Below are 24,463 nucleotides of genomic sequence, written 5' to 3'. Positions count from 1 at the left end.
GCGAGAGGGGCTGAGGCGGCGGCGGCGGCGGGGCCCGGACGGGGACAATGGCGGCGGCGGCGGCGGCGTCTCCTCCTCCGCGGCGGCGGCGGGGCCCCTGCGCCGCTACTCTGCTCCGCTGGGCGACTTCGGCGGCGGCGGCCGGGCAGCTGCTGCTCCTGCTGCTCCTCCCTGAGGCGACGACGGGTGAGTCGCCTGCTCCGCGCCTCGCCGCCCACCGGCCTCCGGCTCGCCCCTCGGCAACATGGCGCCGCGCCCCGAGGAGGCGTCCCGGCGGGGGGTGAGGGAGAAGAAAGCGCCCGGGATGGAGCGGGGGGGGGGGGAGAACGAGAGGACGCGGGCCGAGTCGCCCAGGCCGGCGGCCCTCGCGCCCTCACAAAGGCCCTTCCATTCGCCTCCTTGGGAAAAGAAAGGGAAAAAGCGAGCGCCGGCGCCTGTAGAGTCCCGTCCGCGCGTGTTTCTTGGGGGGGGGTGCGCCTTGTTTTTGTGTAGTATTGCATTCTAGGGCGCGCCCCAGAAGCCGAGGGAGCCGCGCGTTGTTCTCCTCCCGAGGGCAGATGCTGCTTGGCGCGGGGAGGGGAGGGGGGTCTCTTGGGCTTTGCGGGGGCTTCGCTGCGGCGAGGAAGGGGCGGGACGCAGTTTGGCTGCCCCCTCGAGCAGGAGGGCCGCGGCGGCCCCGCGTCGCTCTTGCACCGACCGCGGGGCTGGCGCTGTGGCGCCGATCCGGCCGTGCGTGTTCGAGGTGCAGCAGGAAGGTGAGGGTGGCGCCCCTTGGGATGATTCACGTTATCTCAGCACTTGGCTGAAACTTTGTGATCGAAACAGCGGAGGAAACCCGGCATTGTTCCCGCACCGTGACGGCGAGGCGCTGCGGAAAGCTTGCAGGGTGCAACTACCGGTATCCTCGTGCTGCTCGCAGAGAAAGGAATGCCTGTGTTTTGAAGAAGTTTCTAAGCCTTGAGATTTAACTGATGTCCGCATTCATCCCAACTCGGTGTGCTTGCGGCCGAGGCCAAAACTGCACCGATGCCAAGAACCGCATTGAATCGTAAAAAGGATGGCAAAAATCATGGGAACTCAAAAGCCGTTGTGCCTGTTGCTTTAATGGGTGTGTGGGTGGTTGTAGAAGTTGCATCTACAGCTACTGATGTTACACTATTTTTGTAAGCAGTCCACAAAGCACTTCTAACCTGCTATGATCACAGCTGATCTGTATGCAAAGACTGTGTTGAAGACGCAGCACTTCAGTGTAACATCTTAGTGCAAAAACCTGAGTTTGGGGCATTGCATCCACCACTTGAGATTTCACTGCAAGCAGCAATGATACAAAATACATGATCTCAGGCATGACTTTCATGGACAGACATGACCCAATTTTGCAGTGCATATTTGTGTGGTCAGAAAATGCAGAGTAAAAAACAGATCTGACATCACTGAGAATTTTAACTGAAGGGTAGCATAGAAACATAGATAAATACAGTGGTACCTCGGGTTACATACGCTTCAGGGTACAGACTCTGCTAACCCAGAAATAATACCTCGGGTTAAGAACTTTGCTTCAGGATGAGACCAGAAATCAGGCAGCAGCAGCACGGCGGCAGCAGGAGGCCCCATTAGCTAGTGGTGCTTCAGGTTAAGAACAGTTTCATGTTAAGAATGGACCTCTGGAACGAATTAAGTACTTAACCCGAGGTACCACTGTAAATACATTTAAATGCATTGTGGCACCTCTGGTTCAAAAAATTAGATTTCAGTTGCAGACATTCTTGGATTCATATTTTATTAGTAGATTCCATACATCAGCCATAAAAATGCAGTTTACATTTGTGCCCATAGATCAGGCATCCCCAACCTTTGGCCCTCCAGATGTTTTTGACTATAATTCCCATCATCCCTGACCACTGGTCCTGTTAGCTAGGGATCATGGGAGTTGTAGGCCAAAACATCTGGAGGGCCACAGGTTGGGGGTGCCTGCCATAGATAATACTGTACAAATGGTTCATCCAGTACCTCACTGCATTGCTGTGGCCACCTGTGGCACATTGGTGAAGGGTTGCATGGAGACACCCAAAACTACCAGTTGTTGCTCCTTTGTGAGTGGCCTGCTTCCCTTGAGTGCAAGGACAGCCATTTGCAAAGGAGTAGTGACTGGTACTCTATGGCAGTGGTTTTCAACCAGTGTGCCATGGGGTGCCCTGAATGATGGTCATAGTTACCATGAGCAACACTAGCCTATGTCCTTTTCTTTCCTCTCTCCTCTGATGCCTTTTCACATGTCTGCCTCCCAAAGGCTTGCGTGCTGTTGGTTGCAGCAGCCCTGGCTGCAAGCTCCCCAGGTGAATGGTGCCTCTGGGGCTGGTCAGGGGGTCCTGGTTATCAGGAGTTGAGGTGACCTCGGACTAAGCAAGCAAGTGGGTGAGAAAGCCTAGCCAGCCTTTGCTGTTGGGGATGGACAGACAAGTCCCAGGCCCCTGTGGGGCAGGCGGGAGGGCAGCTCAGAGACCAGGGGCAGCAGCAGTGGCTGCCCAGAGGATTCTCAAAGAGAGGAGGCTGAGGACACTCTTCACAAGGGAGGCTATTCGAAAAAGGGTGAGGGGCTGCCTGCTTTACAAGCAAGGGGTGACATAACTGGGCTCCTGAGCCCCACAGGGGAGCCACAGAAATAATGTAGTTGGTCAAGGGAGCCATGGACTCAAAAAGGTTGAAAAACACTGCTGTACAGGATTGAATCCTCCTGTTTAACAGCTGATCAGCAGGGGGATTCAATCCTATGCTGTCTTGGTGTGCCTGCCCTTTAACCTTAATATTTTTTTTTTTAAACTGCATATTAAAACAGGAGTATAAACCCCTTTAAAAAGACATTGGCCCCACTGCAAGACTGAATCTGGGGTGAGCTGGATGGCCACTGGGGCAGCACAGGCTGAATTGGCCTGATTTGGGAGCAGCAGATCAAGGTCACAGGGCAGATTGGGCGTCCATGCACAGTCCTAATGAGAAGAGAGAAGAAATAAGGCAAGACAGGTAACAGACCTATCTGTTTAGGTAGAAGTTTAGGGTTAAAATGTAACAAGAAGGCAGTGATACAGAAAGGCACCACTAAGTGACAGACAGAAAGAAAGAAAGAGATGAAAGTACTGTAATAGAGAATGAGAGAAGAGACCGATGAGCTAGATGTGAATCTTTTTTGGATATCATGGATGCTGTTTTGGTAAATTGTAAAATTTGCCTAGTAAGAAAATTCTCCTGTGGCACAGCCTTGCAGGGAGTGGAGTGAGGATGATGTGGCGTCCCTGTTCCTTCTAACCCTGTGGGTGTCATTGTTAATGTGTGTTACTATGGTATGTATTTTTGAGTTTTTATATTGTAAACTGCCTGAAGGGTGGTATAGAAATTTAGGGTTGACATATTTCAAGAGGTAAAAATCTGGACATAAAAAGTTGAGCTTTTTTAGGGCAATCGCCTGATGCTCCCTCTGCCGCCACCCACACCAGAGCCTGAACCAGAGCAGCACGCACACAACTTATTTTTTCTAAAAAAAGAAAATACAGGACATTTGATTTAAAATGTAAAATCCCCCCTGGGTGGGCATGTAGGACCCCCAAAAGAGGGCATGTCCGGGAATTCACGGACGTATGGCAACACTATGAAATTTAATAAATAATAATTACAGCTCTCACTTCCTGCAGTCAGACTACAGCTGTCACTTACTGGGGCCCCATGATGACAACCCCTGGGCAATCAAGTTGCCCACTGCAGTGTTCTTTGTTTTCTCACCACAGTAGACACTTCTTTGTTTTACTCACCACAGTAGACACTTCTGCATTTTAGTTCCCAGCACACTTCCATTCTGGGAGAAGTCTAGAAAGCCATAGAAACAAAATAGAAAGTGAACAGTATTGTTATTCTATGACTCCCTTACTGCAGGCATATCTATGGGGCACTACAGGCATAGGTGGGACCTAGACCTATGGTCTAGGTGTTCATTGGAAGTCTCTGATACATCTGCCAATTTATTGGAAAGCTGCTTTATAGAAGTCTCAAGCAGTTTTAATGCTTTATCTCAAAAGTACTCCCTGGACTCAGAGACATTAAGACAACTGCTGCATTGTTGCAAATATCCCCTTCATGGGCAAGGTGATTGAGAAGGTGATGGCTGGTGATGGTCTGCTGTAGGAGTGCCTGGATGAAGTGGATTATCTAGCGCTATTTCAGTCTAGCTTCACCTTGACTGATGGTTTTGTGTTCTGTTTTTTGTTTGTTTGGAAGAGAGACAGGAAGAGTGCTACCCTAATTATTTCCATATATTGTGGCTTTTGATGCCATTGGCCATGGTATCTTGCTGGCACTGCTCAATAGATAAGAGAGTTGGGAACATGTGTGTTGTGGTGGCTCTGCTGCTATCTCCAGAACCACCACCAGAGTAGCACTGGAGAACTTCGGCTGGGCCCCTTGGTGCTTGTTCTGTAGAGTCCTGCAGAGTTCTGTTCAATATCTATATGACTTTACTGGGACAAGTCAACCAGGGATTTGGAGTGTTGATGATACCCAGTTCTCTATTCCATCTGAATGGAGAGGCAGTTAAGGTGCTGGACCAGTGTCTGTAGGCAATGACTGGCTAGATGTGGGGCAATGAGCTGAATAAGTTGGAAGTGCTGTAGAAAGGTGGGATTTGTGGGCATACCTTTTCCAGTACCAACCAGCTCAAACCTTAAGATCTGCTGCAGTCTTGCCAATGAACACAGCCTGTTTGGCTTGGCAGTCACGTAAGCTAAGGTTTTCTCTGTGGTGGCACACCAATTGTGGAACTCTTTCCCCGCAGAATTGTGTGTGTTCCCTGTATTGCTGCTATCCCACTGACAGCTAAAAAATGTTTGTTCAAGCCTTCAGATGATTTTCCAGTGAGCAGTTTTAATGTTTTCCCAAGTTTTACATAACGGTTTAAAAATTATTTCTGATGGTAAATTTGATTATAGCTGCTCTGGGCTCCATTAGAAGGAAGTTTAGGGTTAAAATGTAACAAGTGAGTAAATCTGATATGTTGCAACAACAGGCCAGGTAACAGAGCTACAGAGAATGGAACCAGCCCCTTTGGCAGACCCAGTCCCCAAAGCTGTCCTCATGTCTGCTCTGGCAACACTGGTACTGGACCTAATCTACAGCCTCAGTGGTTCATTTACCTGTTCATCCTCCAATATGATATATTCTGTTAAAGGTCAGCAATGCCCTTCTGTATTCTACATAAGACAAACCCAGCTCTATGGCTGGCATAGTTAATGGGTTTTGTTTTTTTGTTTTGCTTGGAGACCATATTGAGGGTTTTACTACCTGTCCAAGGGCTGCATGCCAATGTGCACACACACTAGGGAGTGTGGTTACACAGAAAGAGCCTGTACATGTACACACTTACACACACAGCAGAGCAGCTTGCACAGAGCTGTGCACACACAGATAGCTTGGCAGAGGAACAGACTCAGCAGCAGATTGACATATATTCAGCAGCATTTCTGCTTTCCAGGGCACTGCTGTTGTAGGAGGGTTCCAAAATTTTATGCTCCATTAATAAATGAACTTCCCCTCTACACCCCAATTACTTTAATTGCCTTGAAACTTAACCAATCAATTTATTCTGCATTAATATATTATTAACCCCCTCTTTCCTCTACATTGATTTCCTGTGAACATTGGCTTCATTTCATTGTGCCCCATTAAGGCCTCCCAATTTTTTCCTCTTCATTGATTGATTTCAGTTTCCTAAGTTAAATTGGTTTCACCACAACATTAATTGCATTGCTTTCCATCTATACCCCCTTTCTTCCACATTGATTCCCTCTCCATTTCAGATTGCTCACTGGTAAGTTTTTAAGAAATTGCTGCAGGCACAGTCAGCTACTTCAGTGCTTCAGTTTGTCCCGCTGCTGGCTATCAGGACTGATCATGCACGATTATCTCTCTTGGACAGTGTAAACATCATCGCCAGCTACTCAAAGCACTACTCATGGTGCTAGAAGAAAACGCTGAAGACAAGCAAGCAAGTGTTCTCTAAGCTTTGGAAGATTGGAAGAGAAGTTGAGGACAAAAACATTTGACTGTACCTGCAGGGCAGTCAACACTGAGAGCACCATGGCAATTCAAAAGGGGGGAGGGTGTCAAAGAAAAAAAAAGACCCCCTAAAAGGGGCCACTGCTCCTGACAGATCTGGGTGGCATGCTTTTCACATGGTACGGGGCGGTATATGGGCCACAGCTAAGCCATCTCTGCTCTATAAAAAATTATAAATGACCACAAATGTGACCACAGAAATTGTAATATTCAAAAGCCAGTGAGGAAATATTTCAACCTACTCACAAATTCAGGAAATCTCAAAGAGACTGTAGTGTGGAACCATGAATTACAATCAAGGGGCTCAGTGCTATCACTTGTGAGATGAAGGATCCTTAACACATACGTGTTAATTGGCTTACCAATGTCAGAAAACCTGCTTTCAAAATCTGCATTGTAAATCACCACTGTTCAGTACATAATTATCAGTGGTTTTTTATGCATTTTATTTCCCTTTGACTTCGAAATCCCTGCCCTAGCGAAAATATATACCTGCAACTCAGGATAGCACTACATGCATCTGATGAAGTGAACAATGGTCCATGAAAGATTTTACCATAATAAATTTTTTGTTCTTTAGAGTGCCACACAACCCTTTGTTCTTTTTGATGTGTTGTATTAGTACCATCACATGTTAGTCGTTCTGTCAAAAAACATACCATCAGTGCTCCCCAGGCCTGGCATGCACTCAGTGAAGTTTTACAAAATATTCACCATGAACAGTTGACTGCTAGGCTATATCACACATTGTTTTTGAAATTTCACAGTTCTTTGGATTATTGTGAACCTATTTCATGTTAAGGTTACAAAAAACAACCATCTGAAAATATGTCTGGAATGCTATTCTTTTTCCCAGATGTTGGCTGTCAACTTACCCAAACTGATAGAAGGAATTCATGTAGAAACTTGTCTTATTGTTACATACGCTAGCTGCTTTATCCCTGGATTTACTTAAAAGCTGTTTGGCAGCTATTGCACCAAATATGCATTAAGAAATTTATGCTGTTATAAATTAGCAATTAGGAGTGGAAGCATATTTTGGGGGCCCTTGGATTTTGTAACTCCACCAGTGTTTAACATAACTAATATGAGCATCTCTCTTTCCCCCCCAGCTCTACAGTGTCACTGTCTTGTTTGTACAAACGAGAACTTTACATGCACAACAGATGGACTTTGCTTTACTTCTGTAACACGGAACGGAGAGAAAATAACACGCAATAGCATGTGTGTGGCACAAGCTGATCTGGTGCCCCCAGACAGGCCATTTATTTGTGCCACCTCAACAAGTGAAGGAGTTATTACTGTGCCACATTGCTGTGATAGAGACCTCTGCAATAAAATAGAGCTACCGATTCCAACCCCAGGTAATTTTCCCCACTCCCAATTTTGAAAGCGTAATATAAGAAACAATATAAAATAAGTTACAGATAGGTAGCCGTGTTGGTCTGCCATAGTCAAAACAAAAAAAAAAAATTTTCCTTCCAGTAGCACCTTAAAGACCAACTAAGTTAGTTCTTGGTATGAGCTTTCGTGTGCATGCACACTTCTTCAGATACACTGAAACAGAAGTTGCCAGATCCTTCTATATAGTGAGAAGGTGGGGAGGGGTATTACTCAGAAGGGTGGTGGGAATGGGTGGTTGGCAGATAGCTGAGATGAGCCTGTTGACTACTCTACTGTTGACTTGCAGTCGTTAAGAGCCGTCAACAGGCTCATCACAGCTATCTGCCAACCACCCATTCCCACCACCCTTCTGAGTAATACCCCTCCCCACCTTCTCACTATATAGAAGGATCTGGCAACTTCTGTTTCAGTGTATCTGAAGAAGTGTGCATGCACACGAAAGCTCATACCAAGAACTAACTTAGTTGGTCTTTAAGGTGCTACTGGAAGGAAAATTTTTTTTTTTGTTTTGAATATAAAATAATTTAGTTAAAATCAAAACAGATAGTGGAACAATCTAAGCATCCAATGACTTATTCAGATGGTAGCATCTCCTACTCCTGTGTTGCGTTTTTGATGTACCAAGTAAGTTTACCTGAAAACTGGGGGAAGGGGGAATCTTGTGTAGATATATGTCCATAGAGAGATATTTCTGTTTTATTCAAGTGCACAAACCTATACAGGCATTGAATATATAACTGAGAGGTTAATTTTATTTGTCTTCTGTGTCTCCCCATTCCACTTCTAGGCCCCCTCCCAAGGAAGCTGCCTTCTAATTTAGGACCAGTAGAATTGGCTGCTGTCATTGCTGGACCTGTTTGTTTTGTTTGCATTTCACTTATGTTGATTTTGTATATCTGCCATAATCGTGCCGTCATACACCATCGTGTTCCAAGTGAAGAAGATCCTTCTATGGATCGCCCTCCATTTATATCTGAGGGAACAACTTTAAAAGATTTAATTTATGACATGACGACTTCAGGCTCAGGTTCAGGTAATGAGAGTCTCTTCCCTCTTCCTGCTGCCCTCTCCTCCCCCCCTCCACCCCCCTTATACTAGTACATAATCTTTTAAAGGGGGTAGTATTGTGCAACACAAGCATAGTTACTTGCTAAATGTTACGGGAATAATGATTTTGCGATTGTATTTTACTGGGGTTGTGAGGATATAGCTAGGCAGAAATCATAATTAGTTTATCATGTTGCCAGCAACTTGCGAGAAATTCAGATTTTAATCAGATTTCAAACCAAAAGTAAAGCTTGTTTGAAGTTTCGTTTCAGTGCCATGCTCAGATGCTTTCTTTTGTTGCAGACAAACCCTACCTAAAAAGTATAGATCTTGAGATTAAGGTAAAATGTTGTTGAAATATACAACATTTATTATTTCTAATATCTGCACAATCTCACCAAAATGCTTGCAATACACACGGGGGGGGGGGATAAACAGTATGGCAGGATCTGTGTATGTATTACCATCTTTTTTGATCTAGCAAGGAAGATTAGACCTCATTGATTAATGCTATGGATACCAGCCTAGTCCCATAGTCATTACAACAATTGGAGGCACATGGTATTAAAACCTGTAGAAAGATTTCTTAATATCAATAGGAAATAGTTTGAGCTATAGGCAAAAAGAAAAGGTCTCAATGTCACAGGAAAATGTCTTATCTGTAATCTCACTACTGCTTCCTTTGCAGGAGAGCTAAAGTGGCAGATTATTTTCCAGTACTCCAAGGCAGGTACAGACAGGTTGGGCAATACAAGTGCCTGTGCATTTTGCATCCTATTGCTGGTTCTATGAAGGCTAGAACTTGCATGTCCCATCCCCCCACGTTAAATGAAAGTTGGGGCTGCAGGCTAGCAAGACTAGAATCTGGATAAAACCTGGCCAGGCAGTGAGTGACAGTGGCATTTTTCATTGCAGCAGCTATTTATTTTATTTCTGGAGTTCTGCTTCTACAGTCTCATGAAAAGATTTCATTACCTTTAATGGGGGGAGGGGTGGAAGGTGAATCTACTCTGCAAGTTTTGAGATGGGTGAAACAGTAACCAACTGCCCCTTGTTATTTTGGGCCAGCCCTATTTGAAACAAGCTACCTTCATAAATGGTGTTTTGACATTTCCTTTTTCCAAAATCCATAGTTAAGATCAACCAAAGTTTGCCTGGGTTTGGAGATCCCAACAAACTGCACAACAAGCTACATTCACCCAAGTAGAACATGGGTGGAGAACTTACCGCCTTCCTGCAATTTGTTGGACTAACATCTTGCAGCCTTGCTAGAGGAAAAGGGAGAGAGTGGGACCCATGTCTTGCTGTGACTCATCAACCATGGGTGACTGACATGTGGTTTTCCATATGTTGCTGGACTACAGACAATGATCATTCTTAACCACTGGCCCTGCTGACTGAGGCTGATGGGGGTTAGAGTCAAACAGTACCTGAAGGACCACAGATTAGCCAGCTCTGCTCTAAACCATGGTTTGGTGTTTTTTACAAATGAGGTGAAACCGTGCACAGAGTAACCTTTTGGCATGTTGTGTAGTAACTGTTTGCTCAATAATATTCTGCTGAATAGAGAAGTTAGAGATACCAGTTACTGACTAGAAAAACCACATCAATATTTAATTGAACAACAGCTGAGAAGGTGTAGTTTCATGCCTTTAGTTTCCAAAGGATGCACTTAACTGTTTCAGCCACCAAAGACAGTCTTCTCTCACTTTCCACAGTCCATTACTTAAAATAGAGAGTTCCTGTATTTGAAACCAAGAAAGAACTAAAGAAGATAGTTGCAAAGTATTTCTTGCTTCTCAGTTTTAAAAAGTAAAAAAGCTCTTCCTAGAGCAAAGAAGGAGAAAAGACTACTTCCATATGGTCCTTTATGTTCCTACCATGAACTTTGCTCCTTCCATGTCCCACTGTTGCTACCATCTGAAGCCCAGATCAAAACCTGGGTCCTTAGCCCAGCATTTCAGAGTGGGGAGCTCAACCCTACATACATATTTTGCCATGTTTACTAAAAATGTATTTGGGAGCTATGTGATGAAATTTGTGGAACTGTGGAACAACTTGAGGAGTGAGTGATTGGAATCTGTTCCCAGAAACTATGCCCTGTAATTTGTACGATTGCATCTTAGTCACATTTAACTTGCATGATTTTAACTGTATGTAGTTGAAGACTTTTGGTTGAAATCCTGCAAGTTAAATGCAGACAAGGCCCTTACTGCGCACTGACTTCAGAAGCCTCAAGATGCTCCCACAAGATTCAAAGAATTACAGGAAATTGGACAGCCCTGTAAGACCTTGCAAAAGCATCCCAGGGCCCCTGTAGCCAGCAGGCTGAGCTCACATGAGAGTGGCTCCAATGGTTTGAGTATATGCATTTTTATGTATATACGGAACCCTTGGAGCTCAACCCCTGCAGAAAATGCAACTGTACTGAATACCAAGCAACATCTTCCTGGTCTCCTTATTCAGGAACTAACTGAAACATTGACACATCTCAAAAGCAATATAGCACTTTTTGGAGATCAAAGCTATAAAACTGATCCATGTATCAGGAAAAGGTTGTGGTGCTCTATTGTGTTATTTATAATATTGAAGAAAAACGGGAAGAAATTAGTTATCTTTGATCTCAGCCATGAATAGTGACTTTTTTATCCAGTCAAGTAGCTTTAAAAGTAACAAACTTGGTCATTGTTTTCAAAACAAACTATTTTTTTTATTTTATTTTTTAGGTTTACCTTTACTTGTTCAAAGAACAATTGCAAGAACAATTGTACTTCAGGAAAGCATTGGAAAGGGTCGATTTGGAGAAGTCTGGCGTGGAAAATGGAGAGGAGAAGAAGTTGCAGTGAAAATTTTCTCCTCAAGAGAAGAACGTTCATGGTTTCGTGAAGCAGAAATCTACCAAACCGTTATGTTACGTCATGAAAATATTCTGGGGTTCATAGCTGCAGACAATAAAGGTTAAGTTTTTTAAAAATTGCTTCTGGTCCCTTTTTGCTTGTTGAAATCTCATAATGCTGTCTGTTGCACTTTGTGTCAATTTGAAGTAATTTCTACATTGGTTTCACGTTAATGTTTGTGTTTCATGTATATGCCCCATATTGATTTCTATTCTGTGAATCATAGAGTTGTAAAGTTCAAAGGTGATGAATAAATTGCTACCATTCTTCATCTCCTGGAAATACCCAGAAACTTTCAGTGAGGAAAAAATGTCTTCTCTCTTTTGAATGAAATGCTGCTCATATAATTGATTTAGAATTGCAATGCACATTTATGAATCTGCATGGGCACTAAGATCAGTTATAGTTTGTAGGCCTGCCAGTAAGGTCAAGTAAGCTGGCAGGCACAAAACAGCCTTCACCTTGGTATTCCCATGTTGTAGAATTTCCTCAAGGGAAGCATAGTTGGTTCCTTCCATGTTAGCTTTCAGATGGCTAGTTAAATGCCAAGTCATTACCCTGTTTTAAATGACAAAATTGTTTTAATTTGTTTCATAGGATTACTAATCTGAATAAGAATCTGCTAGTAACTATTTTGCGTTAGTTAATTTTTTTAGGTATTGATTGTACAGTACTTTCAAAAAAACTGTTAAGATTGTGAGTTTCTAGGAATACTTTAGTCTTTGGAAAGGGCATATAATTTATTTTAATGAATGAAGAAGAAATAAATCACCAGATTTCAAATGTTCTGGTGATCTTTGTATTTTCAAAAACAAAAAAAATCATTATTCAGTTGTTTGCAATTACACAAACCGCTTAAATATCATTGACTAGATGATCCTTGGAGTCCCTTTCATCTCTATGATTCTGTGACTTCATTGGGATTGAAACAGATGGTGTATGCAGGATTACAGCTTTCACCATGTCTTACGTTTTAGCATCAGTAAATGCTAAATAACTTAGTAGAAAGAGACCGTGGTTAAATGAAATGCTTACCACATACAAGATAATAATTTTTATGTTTTGCTTTTGGAAATGCTTCATTTTATTTCTTCTGGTTTTTCCCCCCCAGATAATGGTACATGGACACAGCTGTGGCTGGTGTCAGATTATCATGAGCATGGCTCTCTCTTCGATTACCTAAACAGATATACCGTTACTGTGGAAGGAATGATAAAACTAGCTTTGTCTACTGCCAGTGGACTTGCACATCTTCACATGGAGATTGTTGGCACTCAAGGTAATTTACTAAATTAAGTATGTAGCATTATTAATATGGACCTAATAGGAGAAAAAAAATCACATGGTTATGCTTGTGTAATAAGGAGCTCCATGCCTCCTTATTGGTGGTTTCTTATATATTAAACATATACAGTGGTACCTCGGGTAAAGTACTTAATTTGTTCCGGAGGTCCGTTCTTAACCTGAAACTGTTCTTAACCTGAAGCACCACTTTAGCTAATGGGGCCTCCCGCTGCTGCCATGCCGCTGGAGCACGATTTCTGTTCTCATCCTGAAGCAAAGTTCTGTAACCTGAAGCGTATGTAACCTGAAGCATATGTAACCCGAGGTACCACTGTATAATCTCCCTGTAAAGCACATTAGACAACACATAGCAGCCTTTTTGAGCAATTTATAACAGCATTTACTTACATTTGAGATGCCTCATAAACTCTCATGGCAGTTTAGTTTCAGACAAAATATGTCTTTATATATCCCTATTTCTCTTCTAGTCTTAATTCTGTATGAAACATACTTTGGTTAGTTTCCTGCTAATTTTGGGTTCAGATTTTAAAAATATTTTTTTTATTAGTTTGCATTTTTAATAGCAATAGTAGAAAACACATCCACGTTTTCTGTCAGTGTAGTATTTCCCTCCGCCCCCAACAGAGGAATTACTCATTTAATAAATTCCTCTCTATCATGTTATATGGGCAAATGTGAAACACTGAGATGCAACTTAGCACATTAACAAGTGTATGTTGATTTAATTGAAATTAGGATTGTCATAGTGGAATAATGGGGGCTGTTATTGGGTGTTTTTACTTTTATTTTGATTATGTATTTTGTGGTTTTACGTTTTGATTTTATTCTGTGAACTGCCCTGAGACCTGCGGGGTTAGGATGGTATATATATTGCAACAAATAAATTAAAAAAATTAACAAAGTATGCAATACAAACTACTTTTCCCAGTGTTCAGTAATCAGTTCATCTGTCCTCCTCTCATATGTTGCAACTAAAATCCTGCTTGCCCGAGCAAGACTCAGAGGTAAAGATGGACTAAAAGAATGCCAATACTGTGTATGCATCTGGAAGCTCTTAAAACATTTTATTAATGAGGTGTATTTCAATATGGGATTCTATATTATGTTAGAAAAATCTGTATTTTAATTGTATTTTTAATTTTATTTTAATTGCTTTTATTATTTCATCAAATTAAAATATTTTATTTTGTGAGATGCCCGGAGCACTTACGTTATGGAGCAGCTATGTAACTTCAGTTAAATAAATAAAGCTTCTTTTTTACCGGGTCAGGCCATAGGCCCAGCTTGCTCATTATTGCCTGTGCCAGGGTTTCCAACCTTTGTGGGCCAGTGGAATTTTGAGAAAGTGCAATGGGCTGGTGTGAGAACATAGTATAACACAAAATAGCTGCCACATCCAAAGGGGCAAGGGGAAATGCCACAAAATGATATTAGCACGCTCCTCTTCTTAGCCACCCCATTGGGGAGAGGATCCTTATCAGCCACTACTGCATTCACAGACAAAAGGTTTTTTTGCACCTTGCCTTTGTTCAGAACAGATGGAAAGGTGGTTTTCTCATCCTGGTATCCAGGGAAATGTTGAGTTATGGTCTGAATGACTAGTACCCAAATTTATTTAAGGTACTCAAATTAATAGGATAAGTAATTATTACAGCAGCATCAGTATTACTTTCACTGCATCTTTCCTAGGCACTCAGAGAGCTTCACGTTGTATCAGTAACCTTGTTCATATTTGTCAAGTGGTTAACAAAATTTATGTCCACCTGCCTTTCCCTTTACAAACTCTTATACTTTGGTACCATGTATGAAAGTTGCTTTATTTGACTTGAACCATTGCCAAAGATCAGCTTTGAATTTCAATTTAAATGCATAATTAAGAAATTTCTAGGAAGATGCACTAGTTGATTCATAATTTTCTCTGTGTGTTTTTTTTTAATGCAGGAAAACCAGCTATAGCTCATAGAGACCTGAAATCAAAGAACATATTAGTAAAGAAAAATGGTACCTGTTGTATTGCAGATTTAGGCCTGGCAGTAAGACATGATTCAGCTACAGACACAATAGATATTGCACCAAACCACAGGGTGGGAACAAAAAGGTAAAATTAACACTCTTTTAAAAACAGAATATATTATATTAAGGCGACTGATAAACATAGCCCTAAACTTAATTGTACGACTCCCCCAGGGTCTCTTGGAGAGCAGGCATTCTAATAATGGAAACCAGCGTAGTGCAGTATTGTGCTGTTTGGGTCTTAAGGATAAGTTTCCCACACAACTGTGAAGCTACACAGATAATTGCTGTTTGTTACCATAACTTACCTGACAGTGTAACTGGTGGTGTTGAAATATTGCTGGTGGTTGCAGTAGTGCCTCTTCTCCTCACTTCCGGCCTCCATGCCTCCTTATTGGTGAATGATCTAGAACTTCTGGGTAGTGCCTTCTCTTAAATAGGTGATCGGAAGGTGCTTTGTTCCTTTCTCCCATAGTCATCTTGTTGATATAATAAAAACAAAATTACTGAGAAGGAGAAGAGTGTGCCCAATTTCTCAGAACATTTATTTTTCAGTCACCCATACCTACCTGCCTTTTGCAGAATAATTAGTGCTTTGAAAATCATTGTAAATTATAATACAGATTTGTATTTTTAAACATAGTTGCTACTTAAGGGCAGATAACGGCTAGGCTGCTTTAACCTGGCATGAACCTTGTTCTTGCAACAGCTGGTAAAGAGATAAACATCTATATGGACCATTTTATGTATGCCCATGTACTCGAACCTGTATCTCACATGTGTCTTCACTGAACTATTACTGTGGGATCATTCCGGAACACAATTACACACTGATATTTTTACAGTGGACCTGATTACTCTTTAAATAGCAGTATTGCTTTGCTTATTTTTGAGAGATTACCAAACTCGAATAAAAGCCTGCTCAAATTGATCTAAAGGTTTAGTTACCAAAATGGCAAGATAGTATGTAAAATGGCTTTGTAGTTTGACACACAGGTGCAGGGATTAAAAAACAAACAAACCAGTGCAATGGTTACTTGTTACAAGTTTCACATTGCTTGGTTTATAATCTTGAATAGATCCTATTGTAGAAGTAGAACTAGGCAGGGAAATGGCCTTTTATGGTGTGAAACCCAGAGGAACTGCAGGGAAACTTAAATAGACCAAAAAAGTTCAGATCTTGAGATCTGTAGGTGAGCAAGATCCATGAAATAAGAGAAGTAGAAAGTGAGAGGGGGTGACATGCAATGGCTCCCTTTCTTGGAGATTCCTTTACCCTGATATGACTTAGACGAGCCACATCTGCTTCCACTCTGGATTTCTAAATACTCTTCTAATAAAAAGTTTTAAAATATACAAAGCTTCCTTTTGGGATGACAGAAGGCTTGTGCAAACACTACTGAGAAGCAGGGAGATGAGGAGAGGTGTTAGAGTCCTTCTCAGTAAAACTGGGAGGGGGGGAAACTTTCATTTACCACACAACCTCCTTCAGCAGATATAGCACTGTTGTGTATGTATACACCACTTTTCCCTTTCTTGCCTATGGTGGGGTGTTCAGAACATCCTGCTTTCTTCTCTCTGCACACAATCTGCACCATGGCATTTTGAATCCTGTCAGGTTCAGTTGCAGAAAAACAAGTGTCTGTGCCCTCTTTGCGTAAGTCCAGTTTAGAGAGCAAGGAAATGGTCGTGGAGCAGGAAGAGTCACACGTGCACAGCCCACATATTCAGCCCCATAACAGGGTGTCCCTGTCCTGAAATGATTGGAGCTTCTGCATACCTCCCAGTTATGCAGAAGTTCCTACTATAGTTACTTCTTTAAAGTCTTGGTTGACATGTAGAGCCAGGTCAATAGTGAGTATCTTGAGAATGTCATTATTGTGTAATGTCTAACTGGCAGAGTGGCTCAACTGTTTCTAGTGCCTAATTAAAGAGAAATAGAGATAACTGTGTTTAGAGACCACTGCTTGATAAATAAAACATACTGGTTTTCATTTTGATAGGTACATGGCTCCTGAAGTACTTGATGATTCCATAAACATGAAGCATTTTGAGTCTTTCAAAAGAGCAGATATTTATGCAATGGGATTAGTGTTCTGGGAAATAGCTCGGCGATGTTCAATTGGTGGTAGGTACAAACAGAAATGAAACAGAATTGACTTCAGATTCTGTCATGGCAACAGTTAACTTACAACTTGGTTTACACCTTTTAGGAATTCATGAAGATTACCAACTACCATATTATGACCTGGTTCCTTCTGATCCTTCAGTTGAAGAAATGAGGAAAGTTGTTTGTGAACAGAAACTTCGACCCAATATTCCTAACCGATGGCAGAGCTGTGAGGTGAGGTCTTTCAAGCTGTATCAAAATGAGAATATTTTAAAATGTATAAAGCAGCTTACTTTGAATTTTTAAAAATAAAAACATTGAGTTACATACTCAAAAATGAAATTGATTGTACCTTGAAGGATACCCGTTCACCTTATGCCTTTAACTATGGGACATACCAATCACACAGATATGAAATATATTAACAAGAATAGTGGTGTGGGGTGCAGAAAATTTCCCAGTGAAATGCTTTCTATAGGAAATTTTCATTTTTTAGAAATGCATGATTTTATAAAATTATGGTAATTAGTAAGAGAATTGATAATACAAATCATATTGCACAGCTAGAAGGAAATTGTATTGGATTGAAAAATATTTAACTTTTCATGTAGTTATCCATAGGAACTGTACATACCTATGCACACAAGCATGTTAATATAGTTTTTCAGTGTTCTTTCTTAAAATTTAACTTGTGGAATAATAATTATGTTAATGAATTTTTACATCTTAAAATAATGGCTAGTACTCCAATTCAAATTATCTTTTAGATTCTAAAACTTCACAATGTTTGAATTTTTTTCCAAGTAAAGCTTAGAGTTTGTTTGAAAATAGCATTTCAACCACACTAAGTGTACTTTATGGAATCTTCCGCAGTCAGATATTTCAGTTCAACTGGCTAATGAAATTAATTCCACATGTTAATGCCACATTAATTAATTAATTAATGCCACATGTTAAAACATTAATGCCACAGCTCTGCTTACTAATATGCCAATCAAATATGCTAAATTAAATACCAATTTTATGTCAGCGGGAAATTCATAGCACTGAGATACAAAAAGATGGGAAGTTACGGTATGAAAACTAAACTTCTGTTTCACTTCTTTACAGGCCTTGCGAGTAATGGCCAAAATTATGCGGGAATGTTGGTATGCCAATGGTGCAGCAAGGCTAACAGCTTTACGCATAAAGAAAACACTGTCACAGCTCAGTCAGCAAGAAGGCATAAAAATGTAATCTTGGAGGTGTTACTGAAGGATACTTTTAAAGGACCATATCTGCACCTAATTTGTGCATTAAGAAGGCTAATTGTTCTACCTCACTGGGGGAACAGAAGGATATTCCTGCCTTTTGTACAAAATAGGAAGATCAGTTATTAGCCCAGGATTTCTATAGATGCAGTAAAACTTTGTACAGCTCCCAACCTTTCACTACGGACTCCTCTTTCCCAGGACACTTAGGTTCAGTAAAACATAAATTGGTTTTCCGAGGATTAACGCTGGTCCCTGTTTTGTTGAGAACATGAAGATGATGCTCGTGCACACTATCGCACTGAAGGATATCTTGAAAGTTTTTAAAGCTATTTGCTTTGTTCATGATGGCACACTCTATTCTGAACCACTCTTGGCTTGTTCTTATCAGATTGTGTAGTTTTTTGGCTACTAGGACACTTACTCTTGGACGTATTTATCAGGATTTTAAGACATTACCTCATCCACTCTGGAAGAACATATACAACATATGCAGTTATATTTTGTATTTCTGTTATTTTGCTTTGGAACATTACATGCCTTCAAAATAGATTGTACTGTACCAGGAAGTGCCACTTTTCAATTTTTGTAATGCACTTCAGTAGGTATATGCAAAGCTTTTGGTGCTTGTAGAATGATAAAATATATCTTAACTAAAAGGGAATTTTATACTACATTTGGAATTCTTTTTACCAAAACCTCTTAATTCTGAAGACTAGGAATTTTAAGTATATAAATTAATTCTGTGCTGTTACTAAAGTTGTGCATCACAATGAATTGTGGTGTCAAAAGTGGCACTTAATTTTTAATGACCCGTAAAGAGTACTTCAAGATTCTTTTAAAATTTGATATGAGGGCTTAATCCGAGAAAATAAATTTTAGCACTCTAATGTTATATGGGGCGGGGGGATTTTTTTTCTGCACAGACCCTTACCCATTCAAAGAACAGCACTCTTTACTAAAGTGTCACCTGTTTCCCTGCTTCTCGAAGGGTAATCCATGTGTAAAAACATTGCATTTGGGTAGCCTTATTGTATGCAGTCCTTGTGTGCAAAGCAGTAGACTTTCCCTAGCATCTGTAGCTGTTGTGTGATCTTGCTGGTCAGGTCAGTATGTGCTTTCTTAACAGATGGTTGGCACTATTGGCTCTGACCTCACCAATTGTATATATCTGGAGATGTGTAAGGACTGAATCTAGGTCCCCACGCTCCTAAAATGTGGTGCCATTGGACTTCTCCATGCAGGCCAACTCCTGTTTGGTGGCAAGAGCTTCACATGTGGAAGTATTTGCACAGCTTGTGGCTCGCCTTGAAAGTCACTGCTTTGAAACCTCCATCTATTATTATTACTAAATCACAGTTGGATAGTAATATACCATTTGTTTTCTGGTGCATACAGGTAGCTGTAAAATTTGCTGCTGGATGTAAAATACTGTTACATCTACAATACTGAAAAACTGTGCTTGCGTTTTAAGGTGTATTTTGGGTTTCATTTATGTAAATCTTATATCTGGTGCACAAATCAAATTTCTATTAATGTATCTTCAAGCTAGTTACATTTATGAAGAACCATGAAAAACTAAAATCTTTTTTAAAAAATACTTTTGATTTCCATAAAAGTTAAAATAAGCTAGCAAGCAAAAACTACCTATTTAAGTTTGTCTTTCTTCAACGCAGACATAAATGAAAAGGTTTGCCCACCTGCAATTTTTTACAGTGATGTAGAATGAAAATAATATTGGTTAGCTGTACTGGCAGCCCCCCGTTTTGTGCACATTTGTGAAATTGCGTATAATTGAAACCCATTGAGAAAGCCTGCAGCCGCCCCATTCCTCCCCCACCCACCCCATTCCGCCCTTTAGTGATATTCCAGTGATGTCTTTACAGTATTACATTTCCAAGTCACTTTCAGGTGCAGTGTGGTGCATGTCTACACAGTCGCACAAATACTGAATGTGCATAAATGGGGGGCTGCCTGCATACCAGTTATCAATCCTTAACTTCCCATGATTCACTCATGCCAAAATGATTTTTCTATTTTAGTCTAGAGAAAATTATGAGGTTAATTTTTTAGCAGTTCTTAAAATAGACGTTGCAGCAGGAAAATTGTATATCATGAAAATTGTACTTTGTTATTTGTGGCTTCAGCTGTAATGATATAATTTTAGTCATGTTTTCCATTGATAATTTGTCAATATCTTTCGAATGAGTGCCTGTATATATTACATAGAACTTTTTTAATCTGTTGCTTGTAAAGTCACATGTAGATTAGGGATGGGCATATCCTCTAAGGCTTCCCTCAGATTGGTTCTGGATTTCCCCAATTCTGCCCCTAACAGAAAAACCTGTACAGATCCAGTCTGAGTGGCTCAGATGGTTCACCTGTTCCCTTCCTTTGACTCTGCTATCCTATTGCCATCCCCCTCCCCACTGCCACTACCATCCCTTCCAACTTGCAAAGCACTTTCTTTTCTTTACCTTCAGGTATGGAGTGGGAATGGCACTTTTCTATCTTCCTGATTCACTTACCTGGTTTAGGACTGAAAGCAGCGTCCCTTGGTAATTAAGGTCCTAAAGGGCTATAGGTTGCCAGTTCTTAACAGCCACCGCTTTTGGTCCTTATGCCCTCAAAGCACATCAGAGTGCATCTGTTAAGAGATGTACAAACCATCACCTTCATTTCCCATTTTAAGGTAAAGCAAAATGATAGGTGGGGAATGTGCTTTGGGGGCTAGAGGAACAATGGGGAAGGAAGCTGGGAGCCATTTGCTAACCTGGATAATAATCTTCGAAATCAGGGGTGGAAGTCTTAAAAGCTTGCTTCTCTTTGGAGCTAATTTTTTAAGAATTCTAAAAATGGTTTCCAGTTTAGACTCAGATTCACCATCACAACACCTCTGATATGCATCTTTAAGCAGCTAGGCAAGTATTCATTTTTTTTTCCAGTTTTTGTTTTGCTCTTGAGAGTCCATGGGGACCAAAATATTTTGGCACTCAAAACATTTGAATGTTATACCTTTAAAAATCTGGTAAAATTTTGATGAAAGCTGTTGTGTAATGTGTACTGCACAGTACACATTTGTTTAATAAGGGTTTTTATAAAGTCTTTTTTTAAAAATAGCATTACAGTTGCTGTTCAGATCTTGGACATATGATCCAATTGCTTACAAGACACATCAAAGGAAAAGTAGCAAGCCTTGTTACTCAGATGTCTTGAGTGCTGTAACTTTAGGTACTCTTAATCCTTAAAAGTTGGAGTTTTATCATAACATTTTTATTTGCCTTTTCAGATTTTTGTAGCCTTTCACACCTTCATGTCTTGTAAACCTAAAAATATCTGTATATATGAGTGGCATAGTTTTGCAGATTCATACCTAGTAAGAGGCTATTCTAGCAAAATAACCATCTGTCAACTGAGTGCCATGGATCCACTTTTTAAGCTAGCTCCTTGTTCATACTGTGCCATTAAAATGGTTTGAATGGTACTTGATTTTTTTAAACATGTAAAAACTTGCTTTAAACTTAAATTACCTCTTAAAAAGACCAAGGTACATTTACCTCATTCTGTATATAAGGTTTAATATTTTTTCAGAACATTCTCAAAGGTTGGCAATTACATGTCTCTTTAAAATATGAGTATTATATGCATAAACCTAAAACCTTGCTGGTTCTGCTACAAAGCTCTGTGTGTGCTCTTGAAGATCTGCTAATGTGAGCTTTCCTGTTGGCTTCAGAGATGGATGTACTCTCAAGGCTCTGATGCTGGTTTTGTAGGAGCTACATGTGCACACTGAAGCATCTGCATGTTTAAACCAGCCCTGGATCAAGCTGATTGTATATTTTGTCTTGTGCCCAGATTGCGCATTTCTTTTTTCTTTTGTATTTTTTTTGCAAATATGTTCTCTGTTTTGTTGAAATAGCACCAACTCTTTCAGAGTTATATGGGTAATGACACATACATTTTTACATTTTGGATGATAAATTTTGAGCATCTGTACAAATGTGTTACCTTTAAGCCTTATAGAATTGTTCATTGCCCCATTTATGCTTGATAATGTATGTGCAGTAGAGTCTACGACAGAGGATTGTAAATAGTCTAAGAATGATTATTATTGTTAAGTGCTAACACTACAGTAGAAAATAATAAAAGCAATTATAGATTTTCTTTCTTCTTAGTAGATAACATACTTGTGCTTTCTTTTTGGGAAATGAAGCTGCTTGCTGTTCCTGTACATTGATATGTTTTGATGCCTGTTCTCTCCCTGCCCCCTGCCCCCACTTTTTAAAGGCATAGTAAACCTGTGAAAATTAAACAGAACTGCTGAGGCTCACACCAGGGCCCTTTGAACAGCAGTCCCCAGCATGTAGTATCACAAACATCTATTTAAATTCCCCTACAGTTTAAAAAACGGATTGCCCTGCAGGGTGGGGGTTCTGTTCCAGGAGAAAATATTTATAGTCCTCCTGTTCTCAACAACCATTATTTGAATTCTCAGCTTAGATCTGTTGACGTTTATAAGCACTTTGATTTGACAAAAATGGAGGTGCTGGTTGGGAATAGAATTTAGTTGTTCATGGTGTCTTGAACTAATTAACATCTGTCCAAACAGGTATATTTCGTAAAATATCCAGAGTCTAAAAATAGAAAACCTGCTAGAGCTGACAGAAAAGTTTTGAAATAATTGCATTACCTGGGGGACATCAAAATTTTAATATTATTACCGCTTCAGTACATTCATTTTTAGGGAGCTATACAGTTGCCACTTCCCACAGCAATCCTAAATTATGCTAAACAGAATGATTTGCATGGTTGCATCCTATCCATTGTGCATTCTAGTCAACCTATTTCCTGCATCACATTGGCCACATGTCTTGGGTATAAGACTGATAGGCTGAACTTCAAGCATTGCTCTACCCCATGTAGCTTAATGGCACATGCCTTATTTTCCTAGATAAGGCTCTTCTCTTATTTCTATGCAGCCTTGATTGCTGTTCTAATTGGTTCAGAAGCAAACATAACTGCACAGCTTTCAGAAACTTCATAGTGGAAGAGGTTTTATGGGTTGGACCTTAGGAAGGGACCTTAGGAAATGAATTGTAGTGTACTAGTCTTTAATATCTCATAGAAATCTCAAGCAAGGAGCATACATCCATGGTTTAATCATGGATGCACTGCTATGTGCCAGAGTGGTGGTGAAACTCAGCTCTGTCTCATCTGAGGTGAGAAAGGCTACCCAGGTTCTTGACATGGATGCAGCAGTGGGCTAGATAAGGGCCACTAAGCTGAGATTGAATCCTATGGACTTTGCTACCTCTGCCAGCCCTACAGGGAAACATAACCATTGTAGTGTCCACTGGAAAAAGTTTCCTGACTAAAGGATTTGCTAGTAACTTCCTGATAACATGCATATTGCTTAATTGTATGGTAGAAAGAGATCCAGAACAATGCTGAATTTTTCTAGGTTTACGGCATAATGCCGTGCCAGTGTTTGTGTCTGGTTCTGGAGAGGAGGGGTTTGATTTCCACTCCCATCAAAGTGCGCCTGGTTCCTATCTCTTTGTGTGTAGGTATACCCAGTGCTTTTTTTCTGGGGGGGACGCAGGGGAACACATACCCCTAAACATTTTGTGAATCTTTGTACTTTTGTCCATTTACTGTATTTATTTTTCCTGATCTGAACTATAAAATGGTGATTTTCTTGAGTCAAAATGAGATTTTTTAAAAGAATTTTTTTAAAAGAAAAAAAGCACTGGGTATACATGCTTAGTTATTGTTGGCATCTGTCTATCTTGAGAGACAAAGTCAAACCGCTGTGTTAGCGGCACTGAAGTGGCCTTCCATGGTGTGCAAGCCTGGGCAGTGTGTATGGCGGTTCTGGGCTGCTCAGGCTGCAAGATGTGGTCGGAAGGAATGCCAAGCAATATGTTTGGCACCAGCTTGGTTGCAGGAGTTGCCAGAAGTAGGCGTACAAGGCTCCATCCAACTGTCTTGGGGGCTCCACTCCAGATTTCTTAGGGTTTACTCCTGAACCTTTTCTTCTACCGAAGCAGAGGAGATTTGGGAGTTTTTCTCCTCTTAGATGGCCTACCTTCTCAGGTTGACAAGCCCCACCTGCCCTCACTTTGTCTGCTCAATCTTCTAGAGCCCGTCTTTGCATGCAGGGAAAGTCCCTAACTCACTGAGGGTTTGAGGCCCATTGGCTACCCTCACCTGGTTTAGTAGTAATAATAATAATAATAATAGTAATAATAGTAATAATAGTAATAATAGTAATAATTTATTTATACTGTGGGAGGCAGTGGAAGACAGAAGTGCCTGGCGTGCTCTGGTCCATGGGG

The 24,463-nt window shown here is 40.8% G+C and overlaps 1 protein-coding gene across 2 annotated transcripts; it reads left to right on the top strand.

Annotated features, from left to right (window-relative positions):
• On the top strand, positions 1-24,463 carry TGFBR1 (transforming growth factor beta receptor 1). Of its 2 annotated transcripts, XR_014541021.1 has the most exons (10): positions 8-186; positions 7,212-7,463; positions 8,291-8,536; positions 11,277-11,507; positions 12,559-12,726; positions 14,694-14,850; positions 16,769-16,893; positions 16,979-17,109; positions 17,986-20,843; positions 24,438-24,463. XR_014541021.1 is itself a non-coding variant. In XM_083583135.1 (9 exons), exons 1-9 carry the CDS (start codon positions 48-50, stop codon positions 18,109-18,111), a joined length of 1,575 nt encoding a protein of 524 aa, XP_083439261.1. In that variant the 5' UTR covers positions 1-47; the 3' UTR covers positions 18,112-22,299. The 2 variants fall into 2 exon arrangements, 1 of the variants encoding a protein (XP_083439261.1); XM_083583135.1 differs by lacking the exon at positions 24,438-24,463 and having other exon boundaries at positions 1-186; positions 17,986-22,299.

Source organism: Podarcis filfolensis (genome assembly GCF_964270895.1).
Source record: "Podarcis filfolensis genome assembly, chromosome: 13".
NCBI classification, from domain to species: Eukaryota; Metazoa; Chordata; class Lepidosauria; order Squamata; family Lacertidae; genus Podarcis; species Podarcis filfolensis.
The sequence above is the reverse complement of the archived record's forward strand: the minus strand, read 5'-3'. Positions and strand labels throughout refer to the sequence as shown.